The 16289-nt window shown below is 28.5% G+C and overlaps 1 protein-coding gene and 1 pseudogene across 2 annotated transcripts; both read right to left on the bottom strand.

Moving 5' to 3' along the window:
* Window positions 1-368: 368 nt before the first annotated feature.
* BGZ61DRAFT_277425 (uncharacterized protein) lies at window positions 369-1316 on the bottom strand (the record flags this gene model as incomplete). The annotated part of the gene is made up of 1 exon (XM_046238417.1): window positions 369-1316. A coding segment is annotated over one exon (948 nt), but the record flags the coding sequence as incomplete, so codon positions are not given.
* Window positions 1317-2187: 871 nt separating this feature from the next.
* On the bottom strand, window positions 2188-2260 carry BGZ61DRAFT_t215 (annotated as a pseudogene). Its single transcript has one exon. The product of its transcript is annotated as a tRNA-OTHER (tRNA).
* Between the last annotated feature and the right edge of the window lie 14029 nt (window positions 2261-16289).

Raw genomic sequence — 16289 nt, 5'->3', positions numbered from 1 at the left:
GCACTGATGAGAATGCTGTCGTAATGCTGGCCGGTCTTCAACGGGTGGTCAAAAAACTCCATGATGGCGTCGACACAACACCGCTCTAACCGTTCGTCTGTGAATCGGCCAATGGTATCGGTCCCGGTTACAACCTGCGTAACGCCCCGTGTGAATATGGCCCACGCCTTTTCCTGCTGTATCGTCATGCGGTACGGCGGCTTTTTGTTTGCATGCTTGCGTTGGCCTCCTTGGTTGTCGGGGTCATCTGAATACTCTGCGTCGTCCGTATCATCTGAATCCTCTGTATCGTCTGTGCCGTCCGTGTCTGCATCCTCCATGCCATCTGCGTCTATATCCCCTGAATCCCTCGCCTTGTCTTTCTTCCCCCATGACTCCAACCGCACCCAAATACACATCATGATCCGCCACTGTTCCTTATATCGCACCCACGCATCCGGCTCCATGATCCCTTCGAACGGCTTGTTGGGGGTGACGGTCACCTCCTTTCGTTCAATCTCAAACAACTCGGCCGTGCCTGGGCTGCAACGACTGGTGGCCACGTACGCGTTGTCCAATACGCACTCGAAAATCTCCCACATCTTCTGTAACACCTGCTCATTCTCTCCAATCGGTTGCAACACCTGCTCTCGCAACCGGGTTTTGTCGATGCGGGCCAAATGCGCCGGCCATCCGGTTCGTTTCAACCACCTCTCAGCCTCCCACTTGTCACTGGCGTCCTGGATCCGGGCATCGGCCTCGCTCTCAAACGCTTGTCGGGCCTGTCGCTGTATGGCCATGACGAACTCGGCCTGGCGGCTGGCTTCGTCTTCGTCGGGCCCTTCGTTGCTGGATGGGATGGTCCGTCCGACTTCAAACCAACTGCTGGCCACGCGGTTGCGGAAAAAACGCTGGCATTGAACGCCTGTCCTCCACGGCACGGGCGGTATGGCTGCTTCGGATGTGTTGGTGTACCGGCCTCGCTTGCGGTTGTTGACCCAACCGTGCTTGTCTCGACAATGCTGCTGCATCCGTTTGATCTGTCGGGCTACATACGGGCATTGATTACACCCCAACCCGTCCTCCTTTGGTGGCGGGATATGGGGGATGGGGGCTGTTGTTGGGGGTGGGACTAACCAATCTTTCAACTCCTTCTGATTGCGAATAATGCCTGGGATTACTTCTACCGCGGCTTGGATCTCCTTTAACTTGACACTCGCTGGTGATCCGGCATGCTTTGATGTGATATGCCGGGTTACTTCATTCCCAACGCATGCCACTCTGCACGCCTGGCAAATCACGAACGGGTATTCGGGCAAATAAATAAACGGCTCCATCTTGATGATGTTTATGTATGATGTTTACGCTTTACTATGTTACCTTGACTGTCTTGTTTTGTTCTTTTTGGTATTTGCTTTTTGCTGGTTGCTGTGGTGGGACTGGAACTTTAAATCTAACCCTTGCCTTGACTGACCCTTCTGCTTGGTGTCTCTCCCGCCTGCACTGACCCTTCCGCGGGCTCCACTCTCGACGTCCTCAACCCAATATGTCTGCAACTTCAACTGTATCGCAACGCTTCAATTTGGGTTCTTCTGGTCTGTAATTTGGAATGGGATATCTCCTGATTGATATCTTCCTGTGTATGTATTTTATTTTTATTTTTACTGTCCTGGTTTTAATAGAACTCTTCGTTGATATTTTCAATGGAACTCTACCCCATGTCATCAATAGCGCGGTTTCCATTTGTATGGGTTTTTAATAGACCTCTTCGAAGAGTTCCTACACAGATTGCGGATAGGGAAAAACCGTATGCCTAAACATTGGATGAAAACCCTACCCCTTCCTTCTATTTCTACCACTCTATGTACCCATAAGGTCACTGTAGAGCATACAATGCAACTTCGAGTCTGTAACTGGTAACAACACCTCAAGCTATTCCTCGCCATTAACACCTCAACCTTCTAGTCTTCCAACCTTCCTATTTTCTCTGGGTAGAGGGGGGGTTACCTATTTATAAGCGCAGGAATGCGCTGTAGTTAGCCTCTTATAGTGGGTTGGCCAGTCCACTTCCTAAAGGCAAGCTAGGGACCAATTAGCTTGCTACCTTAGGCCCGGTTAGCGAGTCGGATCCTCGGGTTCAATCCCTGTACAGGCTGACTTTTCTGCTAGGGGACGAGGCTAGCAGTCACAGCACAATTACAAGGATTGTGCCCTGGGCTGGATTCGAACCAACAACCTCTTGAAAAAAGGTCCCAAGCTCTTAACCACTGAGCCCCAGGGTTTTTATCCTATATTACTTTACTCTAAATAACTAACTACCTAACTACTTACTACTTACTATTTAATATAATATAATATAATATAAAACTTAACTATACTTTATTTTTATTATATATTTATCTTCTTTTTTTTATAACTTAATATAAATTCTTCTATTACTTTATTTATATTTTCTACTACTTATATTTTTCCTTTTAATTTTCTCTTTTTCTAATCCCTTTTACTTTCTACTAAAATTACTTTTTAAATTTATACTAATTAAAACTACCTTTAAATAAACTTACTTACTTTACTACTACTATTACTCTATATATAATTATCTTTTCTTCTATAATTATTTTAACTATAATTTCTTCTTTCTTTTTTACTTTTTTATCTATTTATTACTACTATTAATTACTACTGCTTTTTACTACTTCTTCTTTCTGTTATTTTTTTACTATTAATTTCTTTTTTTACTTTCTTCTACTTTTTCTTATTACTCTAATTTAATTACCTTCTTATCTTTTAATTAACTACTTAAACTTCTATATTATATCTATCTTAAAAACCTACTTATAATTACTTTACTAAAATATTAACTTTTTCTTTTCTTTTTATCTTTTTAATTTAATTCTTACTTTACTTTATATTTTCTTATTTTAAAAACTTTCTATTCCCTTAATTACTTTCTTAACTACTCTTAACTCTCTTTTTTCTTTATAATATTTTATTTACTTTCTCTTTATTCTTTATTTTTATATAACCTAAATCCCTTATAACTTTCTCTTTTACTTATTAACTCTTTACTTTATTCTAATCTTACTTTATATTCTTTTTATATTTCTTTATTTTTTAACCTTTTTTTTTATTTTACCTTTACTTTTTTATATTAATTTATACTTCTCTTTTTAATATAACCCTCTTACTAATAACTACTCTTTTTATAATTACTACTTCTTTTTACTCTTTTTAATAACTACTCTTTTTATTTTACTCTTTTTAAATAATTACCCCCTTTATCCTACTCTTTTTAAATAATTACCCTCTTTATCCTACTCTTTCTAACTCTTACTTTTTATTTTATTTTTCTACTTATTATACCTTGAAAACTTATCTAACTTTTAACTTAAAATATACTTATACTCTCTTTTCTTATTTACCTTCTATTCTTTCTTTTTTTTATATACCTCCCTTTTATTCTATTTTTAAATTGTAATTTCTTTTTCTTCTTAAATTACTTTAAATTATTCTACCTCTTTCTAACTGCTTTTTTTATCTTTTTCTTTTATATTTACTTCTCTAACCCCTAAAAAAAACCTCCTCTATAAATTCTTGTTATATTTAATTCTACTTTAATATCTAATTCTTATTATATTAATTTATACTCTTACTATTTAAACCTGAACTTTTTAACTGCTATTATCTTAAACTTTCTACTTCTTTTTCTTTTTATAATTATATATATTACTTCCTCCCCCTAACTTATTTTTCTACCTACTTCTATCTTTTATTCTTTTTTTTTATTTTTATTTTACTTCTTTTTTTTGCTTTTACTACTTTAATCTTTTTTTTACTTTAACTCCTACTTTTTAATTCTAAATCTTGTAAAAATAACTACTTCTAACTTCTAAAAACTACCTCTAATATAACCTCTAAAAACAACTCTTATTCTTATTATATTAATTTCTACCCCTAATTATAATACTCTTCTTACTTACCTCTATATAATCTTTAACTCTATTTCTCTATCTATCCCTGTCCTTTACTCTTACTACTTAAATATTCACTTTTTAACTTTTACTATTTACTCTTTTTCTTTCTTCTTTATGTTTTATATTCTATTTCTCTCCTCTAACCTTTTTTTACTTTATTCTACTATCCTCTAACTATATTAATTCTTACCCCTCTTACTCTTATAACTCTTTACTACCTCTATTACTATATCTTTACTTTTTCTTACTCTTTTATCTTTTCTTTTCTTCTTTATACTTACTAAACTTAATATAACTTACTTACTTACCTTAATACCTTTATAACCCTTTATAACTTTTTATAACCCTCTATAACTTTTTATTTCTTACTCCCTTTCTTTTTTACTTTTCTTATTTATCTTTATAATTACTTCTCTTTTTATTTATTAAATAACTCTTATCTTACTTTATTCTTCTTCTCTTTATCTTACTCTTTTTATATAATAAACTTCTTTTTCTTACTTATTCTATACTCTCTTTCTAACTGCTTTTACCTAATTCTTTTTTATTTTTAACTTTACCTAATCTAACTTTACTTTAACTACTACTATATCTTCTTATTTTTATCTTCTAACTTTTTATTTTCTATTTATATATTTATAACTCTCTTATTTATATTCCCTTTTATACTCTTAAATTTCTTACTGCCTACTAACTTATTTTTACTTTCTCTAACTCTATTATTTCCTTTTTAATATCTATTTTTTCTATTTCTCTTTACTATTTAAACTCTCTTTAAATATAATATTACTCCCTTTTATATAATATACCTATAAAATTACTATAAATTACTTTACCTATATTAACTCTTTTCTTATTTTATATTACTCTTAATAACTTACTACTTAAATTACTCTTTATTTTTATCTTTTTTTTTTTCTTTTTTTTTTATAATTAATATAAAAATACTAACTATTTTACTCTACTTATTAAAATTATACTTTAATTTTTAATTAAATCTTTATTACTTTTTATTACTCTTCCTATATCCTACTCTTCTTCTACTTTACTTTTATTTTTATAATTCTTACTTAAACTTAACTTAATATTTTCTATAAGTAAGTATTCTATATAAGTAAGTATCTTAAAAATCTTAATTTTTTAAATTAAATTAAAGATAAAAGTATAATAAAGTATTTAAATAATTAAATTTAATTACTATTTTCTTTTCTAGAAAGCTTAATAATAATTTGATATATTCTTTTATTATAACTAGCCTTGCTATATATTCTATAGTAGCTTTTCTTTAGTTATGCTAACCTGCCTTAATTATTACTTCTTGATAATTTAGCCTATACCTATATATTAATATCTATTTAATTAATTGCCTCTTTTATCTTATTTATAATTATCTTTTCTCTATTTTATAGGTAGGTTCTCTTTATTCTATACTACTTACTAAGGGTTTTATTTATCTATTAAAGAATCTAGTTTTTAGATTTTAATAATATTATTTAATATATTATTGTCTTTATTCCTTAGAAAATAACTTAAGTACCTTAAGAATAGATACTAGAGAGCTACTTTAATGCCTTTTTACTTGTCTTTTAAGGTATTTAGATTGCAAATTAGCCTTAAGTACTATCTTTAGAGTCTTAAAAACTTAAGGGTCTAGGAGGCTAGCCTCCTTGTTAATAGGTATTGGAATCTATAGCTTAATATTAAGCTTTAATATAATACTTTCCAGGTCTAAAGAAATAAGCCTAGCTCCTCTAAAACCCCTCTTGATATTTCTCTTTATTATAGCAGCTTAATAGGTAGTATAAAAGGCTTCTAAGAACTTAGTTTTTGAAATATAAATAATAGAGCATCTAATTAAATACTTAATTTCTTGATTATATGCTTTTTTTAACAGTCCAAAGTATCTAACATTAAGGGGCTGAAATAGGTAAGATAAATAAATAGCATACAAAGTATAATAATCTTATTTTCCTTATAATACTTCTTAAAGTTTAATTAAATAGTAGCTTTTATGCCTATTAAGAATTAGAAGATAATAGCAGCTATTTAATTGGATGCTTATATACTAATTAAAGTACTTTAACTACTTAAGATCTGTTTTATTATCTGTCCAGCTATTATAAGTTGTAGTAATAGCCTAATTATCTAGAAGGTTGCTTTTTTAATATTAGCTAGTAAGGTAATATTAGCCTGCAATTACAATAAATAGCTAGATTGCCCAGCCTTTTATATTAATCGCCTAAATAATTATAGTTCATTTTTAATTTTCAGGCTGGATTAATTTCAGTCTTCTATGCCTCTTTATACCTATAATAACTATTCTACTTATAATTATACCTATTATAAAGCTAGTTTTATTAAAATTGTAGATATTAACTAGAGTAATATTGTATTTTGCAATTATATTGCTATAAGTACAAATTAATTGCAAATAATAATTGGATCTTTATATTTAGCCTTTTAATAATTATACTTATAAAAGAAATATATCTTAAGCTTTATATACTGCTTAATAAAGTTTAAAGCTTAATTTTTACTAATAGATAATATATTATAGTTAGTAAGTAGTTAATTGGCTATTTCTTTAATATTATATAGTTATAGTAAAAACTCTTGTAAATTTAAGTTAAGAATAAATTAAATAATTATCTATTCCTCTAGATTAAATAACTTATGTAATTTAGGAATAATATTATATTAAGATTATATATCTTTTAAGTAGCAACCTAGCTTCTTATAATAGACTTAATATATTAATATAGCATGTTGAATGTGTAATTTTAGGTTATTTTAAAGAGCATAAAGAGTAAGAAGAATATTTGCCTTACTATTTAATTAAGATATTTTTAGTAGTTAAGAATTAATTAATTAATTAAAAAGAGAAGAATTTAAGGGATTTTTAGGATACTTACTTATATAGGATACTTACTTATAGAGAATATTAATTATCTATTAACTACCTTAACTCTTTATAAACTTACTTACTTTACTTTTAACTTTTCTTCTTTTCTCTTTAAATATAAATAAACCCCTAACTCTTACTTTTCTCTACTTTCTCTCTACTTACTAATATTCTAACTTCTCTTTTTCCCAATTTTATATTATTAACTTGCTACTAATAACTTATCCTAAAATAACCCCACCTTACTTACTTTTCTATTTTATACCTAATAACTCTTTTTTTTATAACTTATATTCTTAACTTACTCTTTCTTTTACTTTTTATTTTTAATACTTTTAAACTTCTTTTTATTTTACTTAACTCTTTCTTTTTTTCTTTTTTTCTTTATTTTTATTTTCTCTCTCTTTTTATACTCTAACTTTTATTTTATTTACTTTCTTCTTTTTTACTAATAAATTTCCTTTTTTATTTACTATCTTCTCTTCTTTTTACTTCTTGCTACTTAATATAAAATACTTAATACTCTACTTTACTAATTATTACTTCTTGCTGCCTACTATGCATATATATATATATATATACTTTTTTATATCTAAACTCTTTATTTCTTTCTTATCTTCTTTAATACTTATTTTTTTTCTCTTCTCTTCTACTCTATATTAAAACCTAACTTAAAATAACCTTCTAATCTTATACTTACCCCCTTAATAATTATGTTTTCTCTCTTTAACTCTAATAACTACTATTTATATTAATCTTAACCTTTTTATTTGCTCTTGCTATTACTCCTAAATTATGCCTTTTTTTTCTAATTCTTATAGTATCTACTTTTATATATCTATCTATAATATTTATACTTACTATCTTAATACCCTTAATCTTCTTAATATTCTTAACCTCCTTAATATTCTTAACCTTTTTAATATTTTTAACCTCCTTAATATAAATTTCTTTTTTTTACTAAACTAAACTTCTAAATTACCTAATATTTACTATTTCTTTACTTACTTTATATCTTTTACTTTATACTACTTACTACTTAACTTAATCTTTTCTACTAATTACCTACTTTTTATTTCTTAAACTTGTTTTAATAACCTAAATATACTTTATTTTACAATTCTTCTTAAAAACCCATACTTAAATTTAACTACTTAACTTTCTATACTATTTGATATTTTATCTTTCTTATTTATATCTATTATCTAACTTCTTTTCTTAATAATACTATCTTAAATTAATCTACTTTTTTCTTTATCTCTTTACTGCCTTTTTTATTTTCTTCTTACTTATCTCCCCTCTTTATACCTTTTTTCTTCCTATTTCTTTTTTAACTAATTTTGCTATTTTTTAACTTTTTAATCTACTCTTTAAAATTATACTAAAACTTCTATTTCTTCTTTTTTTATCTCTCTCTTTTTTTTTTACTTTCTTCTTTTATATCTCTTTCTATTTTATATTTTTATTACTTCTAATCTATCTTCTAACTTTTTATTTACTTTACTCCTACTTATTATACTACTTCTATTCTATATATTACCTCTACTACTACTGCCTTTAATCTATATAACCTAACTTACTACTTATATTAATATCTATACTTACTTTTTTTCTTTTATAATTTTAACTCTTATTTAACTCTTAAAATTCCTTATTATACCCTACTACTTTTCTTTTTTCTCTCTTTTTTTTTACTTCTTCTACCTCTTTTACTTTTAATTACTTACTACCTAACTTAACTTTTATATATCTTTTCTTCTCTTACACTTCCAATTTAAACCTACTAACTTATCTTATTTAACTTATTAAATTCTTACTGTAATACTTAATTTAAATTTCTTATTTAAGTAACTCTTCTAAACTTCTATACTTTAATTATTAATAATAATTTTTCCTTTTAATATTAATAAATAACTTACCCTAACTCTTAATATTTTTAACTCTTATTTTACTCTTTAAACTTTGTTATTTTTTCTTTTCCCTCTTATTTTATTTATTCTTATTTATTATATTTCTAAACTTATATTCTTTCTAACTACTCTTTATTACTTCTATTTGCTTTATTTGCTACTTATATTTATATCTATAACCTTTTTATTACTAACTTACTTTATTTTTTTATTCTTATTTTATTCTTTTTATTTCTCTCTTTTTTATATTTCCTCTTTCTTACTATCTTCTACTTAACTTGTAATTTTACCTTATCTAACCTGCTTTTTACTCTTAGTTAATATAAAACCTCTTATTCTCTTTAAATTACTTTTATCTATTAATCCATCTTCTTTTCTATCTTTCTACTTACTTATATATTATATTTTATTTAATTCTTATTATATTGCTCTTTTTACTTATTTCTACTATAAACTTCTAACTCTTTTACCTTACTTATTTATTTTAATTTTATTATTTCCTCTTTTACTCTTTTTTTATCTTATAATTATCTCTAAATATACCTTTTTCTACTGAAATTATATAAAATTATAAATCCTTAATAATACTAACTTATAATTTTACATTTCTTATTTAAAATTATATTACTTATTATATTATATATATATACTCTTATTTAAATTATAAAATTAATACTATAGTATAATAATTACTTTTATCTAATTATTAATTTATTTATCTCTTTAATATAATAATATTTCTATTTAAAAATCTACTATATATATTTACTCTCCCTCTTATATTAACTATTATTAATAAAAATAAAATACTTAAACTTCTACTAATCTTTTTAAGCCTATTAAATTCCTATATTAATTATTATATCTAACTTACTTTAATATAAAATAATACCTTAACTTATTATATACCTTCTTTTTTTTTTATTATATAAATATATACTAATATATATAATTATTTCTATTTTATTACTAATAGCTCTATATTAAATTATAATCTTATTTCTTTTATTATTATTATCTTTTTATTATATTTTCTTATTTTATAACTTAACTTATAAATTACTTAGTATATTTAGTTTATTTATATCCCTCTTTATTTAATTAGCTCTTCTAAACACATATATATTTTATTTATTATAAACTCTTTTTTATTATAAATCTTATTTATCTTTATTATTTTTATTATCTTTATTACTTATATCTTTATCTAAATCCCCAACTTAATATATATCTTAACTAATAACTTTTTATACTAATATTTTTATCTATATACTACTTAAAATTGTTATTTATTATTATCTATTACTACTTATTTTTAGCATATTGCTTATAGCAATTTATATTTAAAATATACTAAAAAATCCATAAATCTTTTTTACTTAAATATCTTCTTCTTAATTATTTTAATTACTTTTATAAATAACTTTTATATCTTTAATTTCTTTTTTAGATATTTATTTATTTTATAATAAATATCTTCTTCTTTATGAATTATATATACTATATAATACCTCTTTTACTTATCTAACTTATTTTTAAATCTTATTATATTTCTTATCTTTCTTATTAATATTAACATTCTTTTTATTTTTATTTATTAGGCTAACTGCCTACTTCTCTTAAAATCTACCTTTAAATTTATAGCTTTTACTATCTTCTTCTTTTTATTCTTTTTCTTTTTTAATTATATTCCACTCTTTATTTACTCTAATAACTCTATTTCTAATTCTTATTCTTAGTATATATTATAATACTCTTTTTTATTTTTATACTTTTATTATTCTAATTAACTACTAAACTTAATAATAGCTTTATTTTAATAAATAATTACCTTATATATTATATACTTTTATTATAAGTATTATTATTATAATAGCTATTACTCTAAATATTTAATTTACTTTCTTAATTTATATTATAATTATAAACTTTATATCTTTAAGATTACTTATCTTATTTATATTTTAATAATATTATAAATTTATTTTAAACCTACTTTAATTAATATTATAAGTTATTTCAAACTTGCCTCTACTTACTTTCTAACTTAAACTACTTTATAGCTACTTCTCTTTTTTATTTTTCTCTTTTTAACTTACTTCTATTATATAATTAGTAATCTTAAAGTAATTCTAGCTTTTCTATTTCTTTAATTTATAATTTATACTAGTTATAAATATAAATATACTTTATATAGTTACTTTTAATAACTATTTATTATTAATATTATATTTTACCCAAACTTAATTAATAAAAGTACTATTATATAATTTGCCTATATATACCTACTTCCTTCTAATAATATAATTTTCTCTAGCTATAATATATACTTCTAGTAAATTTTAAATATTTAGTTAAAGTACTTTAAAAATTACTTAATCTAGCTAGAATAACTAAAAGCCCTAAAATAAAATAGTATAATTATATCTAGAAATTAATATATTATATTCTCTTTATATTCTAGGTTTGCTACCTAGTAGATTTTCTATAGCTAATAGTATATCTAATAGATAGTATATAAATTTATTTACTTCTTATTCTAGCTTTAATAGTTTTAAAGTACCTTTTACTTTACTTAAATCCAATTATAATATTATGTATATACTGTAGTTATATACTTAAATAGCTTCCCTTTTACCTAATAATATAAATAGCAGCCTATTATTATCTTAAGATCCCTTTTATATTAGCTTAGTATTTTATTACAAACCTAGGCCTAATAAAAAACCTTACTAGGCCTAGTAAAAACTATCTTATTAGCTATAGAGTATTATTTACTCTTATTTTTACTTATTACTTCTTCTACCTAGAATTATAGTAGATAAAACTTAAGATTAAGTAGCTGATATTTAGTATAGTAATTAAAATAGATACTACAAAGCTTATTATCCTCTATATATTACTTTTAGTTTAATTACATATTAAGAAATTAGCTTATAATACTATATAAATATTACTACTATATAAGGTATAGCTATATAGCCTTTTAGTTTATACCTAGCTACTAGTCTAGCTATAGTTATTAAGTTATGCTAAGTAAAATAATAAATTCTATTATTTTACTATTTTAACTAGCTTTATTTAATTCTTATAAGAAGTTTGTTATTAGACTTAAGGTGCTAATATAAATAACCTACTAGATGTATAGATAGTTAAAGCTAGAGCTTAGTATAGATATAGCTATAATAGCAGGTAGGTTTATAATATTAAGCTATTACTTAATAACTGCTTTTTTCTCCTTCTTTATACTAGAGTTAGCTGTGTATAATAGGCATCTTAATAGGTTGGCAAGCTTTGCTATAAGCTCTTTTATCTAATAATATAAGATAATCTTATTTTGTTTGCTCTTAAAGAGGTTCTTCTAGGTCTAGTAAGTTTAGACAAGATAAGCTGCTCTCTAATATAAGATACTTAAGCCTTACTTATACTATATAATATACTGGATGTTTGGATGATTTATTGACTCCCTAACTATATATAGCTAAATAAGCTTGTTATACTTAATAAAGAGCTCTTAATAGTCTAGTAGCAGTATTACTATTATCCAGACCGTCTAGGTTTGAACTTTATGTATATATTAAGCTAGCTGCAATATATATTGCCAATAGTTATTTGCTGTAATAGTTAGGTGGTACTTGTTAATTACAATTTAATCTAGCTGCTATCGATCTGTAAGTTAGTTAGTATATTCTAGGAAGCTTTCTATACAGGCAGCCTCGGCTGATATAATAACTAGTAGCGCCAACTTGGGCGAGCCTGGTGACTATATATAGTATTTTAGCTTAATCTTGCCGAGGTAAATGAGTATATTACTGCAAAGGGCTACTATAGGTAATATTAATATAATTATTGTAGCGCCCTCGAGTGCAGTACTAATTATTACGATTAGTATCTTACTGGACCCGGTTGCAAGAACGACGATAACCTGCTCGGCCGGCTGTGGGCCCAATGTCGCCAGCATGCCATTATGCTAACTGGGTTGATATAGCTACAGCTCTAGGTTGTTATACAGCCCGCAAGCCACTGCAATAAGGCTGTCCTCTCTTGCTACTGGCCTTATGCGAAACCGCGCCTTCTTATAAGCATTAAGCAACCCCTGCGCCTGTATCTCTAATACTATTTGTAGCTGCTTCCCCTAGAGAAGTTAATCGACCCGGAATAGGATGCGCTAGCTCTGTAATGTCTAGTAGGCGCAATAGAGCAGTGTGCTTATTGTTAGCATCGTGCTGTTAGTATAGATATAGTTAAATATGCAGTAGCTGTAGTTGCTTATTCCGGCTAGGTCTGCGAGGGCTGCCTCATCCTTAACTTCCTTAGCCGCCGCAATCTCCTCTAGGTTGAAGTTAGCCTGCTTCTTGGCGCTGAACTTCTCCTTGGTAATGAAAGTAGCAGCCTAGTACTACTACGCCACTTGGAACTGCAGCACCTCGGCGCGCGCGCAGGCCTTGTGAAGGCAGGATGAGACTGTTGTATCCCTCCAGACCTTGCCGTCCAGGCTCGATTATAGGTATAGCAATAGCAGGGTGCCGGGCTTTTTCTGATAAAGGAAGACCTAGCGCAGCAGCAGCACTAGAGCTAGATATATTAAGAGTAGGTCTCCAATTGCGCGGGGTAAGAAGTGGATATTCTCTGTCTCGGCACCAACCTATTTCTGGTTCTTATAATACCGTACATATACTATAACTATCTTCTTTTATATCAATATGCATTGACGACGATTTATGTTGGTATAGGTGATGGAAAGCAGCTCTAGCACCCGCAACGGAGGAGCCGGCAGAATATAGATGAGCGTTACTATCCGCTTTAGGAACTTTTGTACGTGCACCTTGTAGCAGGCTATTGCCTTTAGACATAGGCTTAACACACCGGCCTGATTGGTCTATATATAGGCCTTTTGCAGCTTAGCCCTCTACTTGATGTAGTGGAGTAGAGTATGCTGTATATTACTTAGGATCTTGGTGTTTTTTTTATCTGTTAGCTACAAGCTGCTATAATTATTGAGGTTTAGGTTGTTATATAGTTTCTACGCTTCGATTGGTATAATATTATTTGTACTGAATAACAGCTTATTATATAGAAGTAAATATACCTGGTGGAACTCCAATATGACCAGCTGTAATATCTGTTCTATGTGCAGCTTAGTTTCTATGTAGTTGATTGTCTGGCTGTCGAGAGACTAGTATGCCTGATTCTTAGCAATAGCGGTTCTAGAGGTAGCGAAAAGATAGAGCTGCTACTATAGGATATGACTGAAGGATATCTCTACTATCTGCTGGAAGTACCTTTTATATATTTTGTCTAGTAGTTTGGGTATCCCATTCTTATCGTTCTACTTATAAAAGTATATAAAGTTAAATAGGATGAGCTAAGCAGTCTAGGTAAGTATGGATAAGTTGCTATTAAAGTTCCCTGGCTTATGCTAGATGCCCTATTTGAGCTGCTTACTATTCTTTACTTCTTGCTATTTTAAGGTCTTTTTCTGGCTGAGTATGGTGTAGAAGCTTAGTATAGTAAACTGGAATAGCCTGCTCTCAACTATCTAGTAGATTAGGGCTATGTAGAAGTTGCAAATAGCATGCTTCAGCTTGGCATCGCCCTTGTTGTTGTCTTTCTCATTGGCTGATTTTTTCTTTGCCCTCTTATCTTATTCTTATAGGGTGTTGATGATGCCTTTTATGGCCTGCTGCTGCTGAGGTGTTAGTTCGATGACGTCCTGCGGCAATACTTAGTCCTTATTCTCCCTCGTAAAGTACCCGTCCTTGCAGAATACAACCTAATAATAGTAAATGAGAAGCTGCTTTATCCTCTAGAAGTATAAGGTTAGTGAGAATTCATTCTTAAAACTGCAGAACCCGCTAGGCTTGCCGTTACTCGAGCTGCAGGCATTACAAAACTCGCTTAACCTCTTGGCCCGCTGCTATGTTATCTTCCGATTAAGTGACTTGTTGCTACAGAGCCTGTATGCGTCCCTGAGGGTAGCCTCGGCCGCGACAAGAATGCAGATGAGGTCCATGTCGGTGCCCTCGTCGCCGCTACTATCCCCGTCTAGATCTAGGAGCTTAATTAGCGGAAGTAAGTATAATAATTAAATTTTAGCGTCCCGGAGCCCCTGCAAATAAGTAGGGAATCTAGTATGGACAAGCTAGGGGACTCGGTCTGCTTGTAACTTATTGACGTCCTATACAACTCCGGCTTTCTTATCTAGGTTATGTAATGCCTGGGCAATATCTGCCTTTAACTCATTAAATAGCTTCCCCTTCTTTTATAATAATAGTAGTGTGGGTAATCTAAGTACTAATACCTTCCCTCTTGATATTAACAATAATAATAATAATAGCAATCCCTTAATAATAAAGTAGTTAATGCAACTCTTTGCTGTAAAGTATATCTAGAGCTTGTATACTCTTTAGAGTAATACATCTTGCTTATACTGTAATGCCTTCCTTCTGTATACCGGTATGTAATTGTATATCTTGGCAATCCACTGCGTGTAGTAGCTGTAGTTGCTGTATGTATAGTAATAGCTATTAAAAATAGTAAGATTATTAATTGGCCGGCAGGGCCTGGTTTTGTCAGCTCTTTACTATTACAGCTTCTCAACTGGGTGTAGGTTGTAGCTTGAAAATAGCTTGATAGTTAACCTTAGCTCGTTGCCTCCTATTTGGTATAGCTCGGCCTGTAGGTGGCTCTTCTAGCTTATTGCTTTAGGGACTAGGCATGTTCTATATAGTTGGCAGACTACAACCCAGTGGTCTTAGTTATAGATAAAGCTATCTAGTCCTATTGTAAGTATTGTTAGTGTTCTATTTCTGATAGAGGATGGATAACTAGGTAGTCCAGTAAGTAGTTATCTGTTATTCCCCCTTTTTTATATACTATACCTCTCTATATTATTATATTTCCCCTTTTTCTTTTCTTTTTATATTTTACTACTGTTGTCTTGCTGGTTTTGATGTCTATATAGACTTTTACTATTTCCTGCTATTTCCCCTGCAAAGTATGGGTATCCCCCCCCCCCCCCCCCCCCCCCGGAGTTTATAAGCCCCTCTATTAACCTTTTCAACTAATTAGCTTATTTTCTTTCATTAAAATCCTCTTTTACTTTAATTACCATTCCAATTCTATTAATGCTATATTATTTCTTATGCAAATTATACTATGTTAGGTATAACCTAAATCCAACTAGGGTCTCCTCTTTTACTAAAAGAATCCCTAAGCAATAGTAGCTAGTAAATTATAATAAATAGATATAAATATTTTCTCTAAGAATATAGCTATAATAATAATTAAAAGTATTTTATAGTAGTTAGTATTATATATAATATTAATCTGAAGATATAATAAGAATTATTACTATATTTTACTATTTTTATAATATCTCTAAATAGTATTTTAAAAGTAGAATTTATTCTTAATTTAATTTAGTTTTTATATTTAAATTTTTTTTAACTTAGAGAGTATTTATATAAAGTTATTAATAAGACTATAGCCTTAATATTTAATTTAGTTAATTTTCTATTACTA

The sequence above is a fragment of the Ilyonectria robusta genome (assembly GCF_021365365.1).
Source record: "Ilyonectria robusta strain PMI_751 chromosome Unknown BGZ61scaffold_108, whole genome shotgun sequence".
In the NCBI taxonomy this organism is placed as follows: Eukaryota; Fungi; Ascomycota; class Sordariomycetes; order Hypocreales; family Nectriaceae; genus Ilyonectria; species Ilyonectria robusta.
The sequence above is the reverse complement of the archived record's forward strand: the minus strand, read 5'-3'. Positions and strand labels throughout refer to the sequence as shown.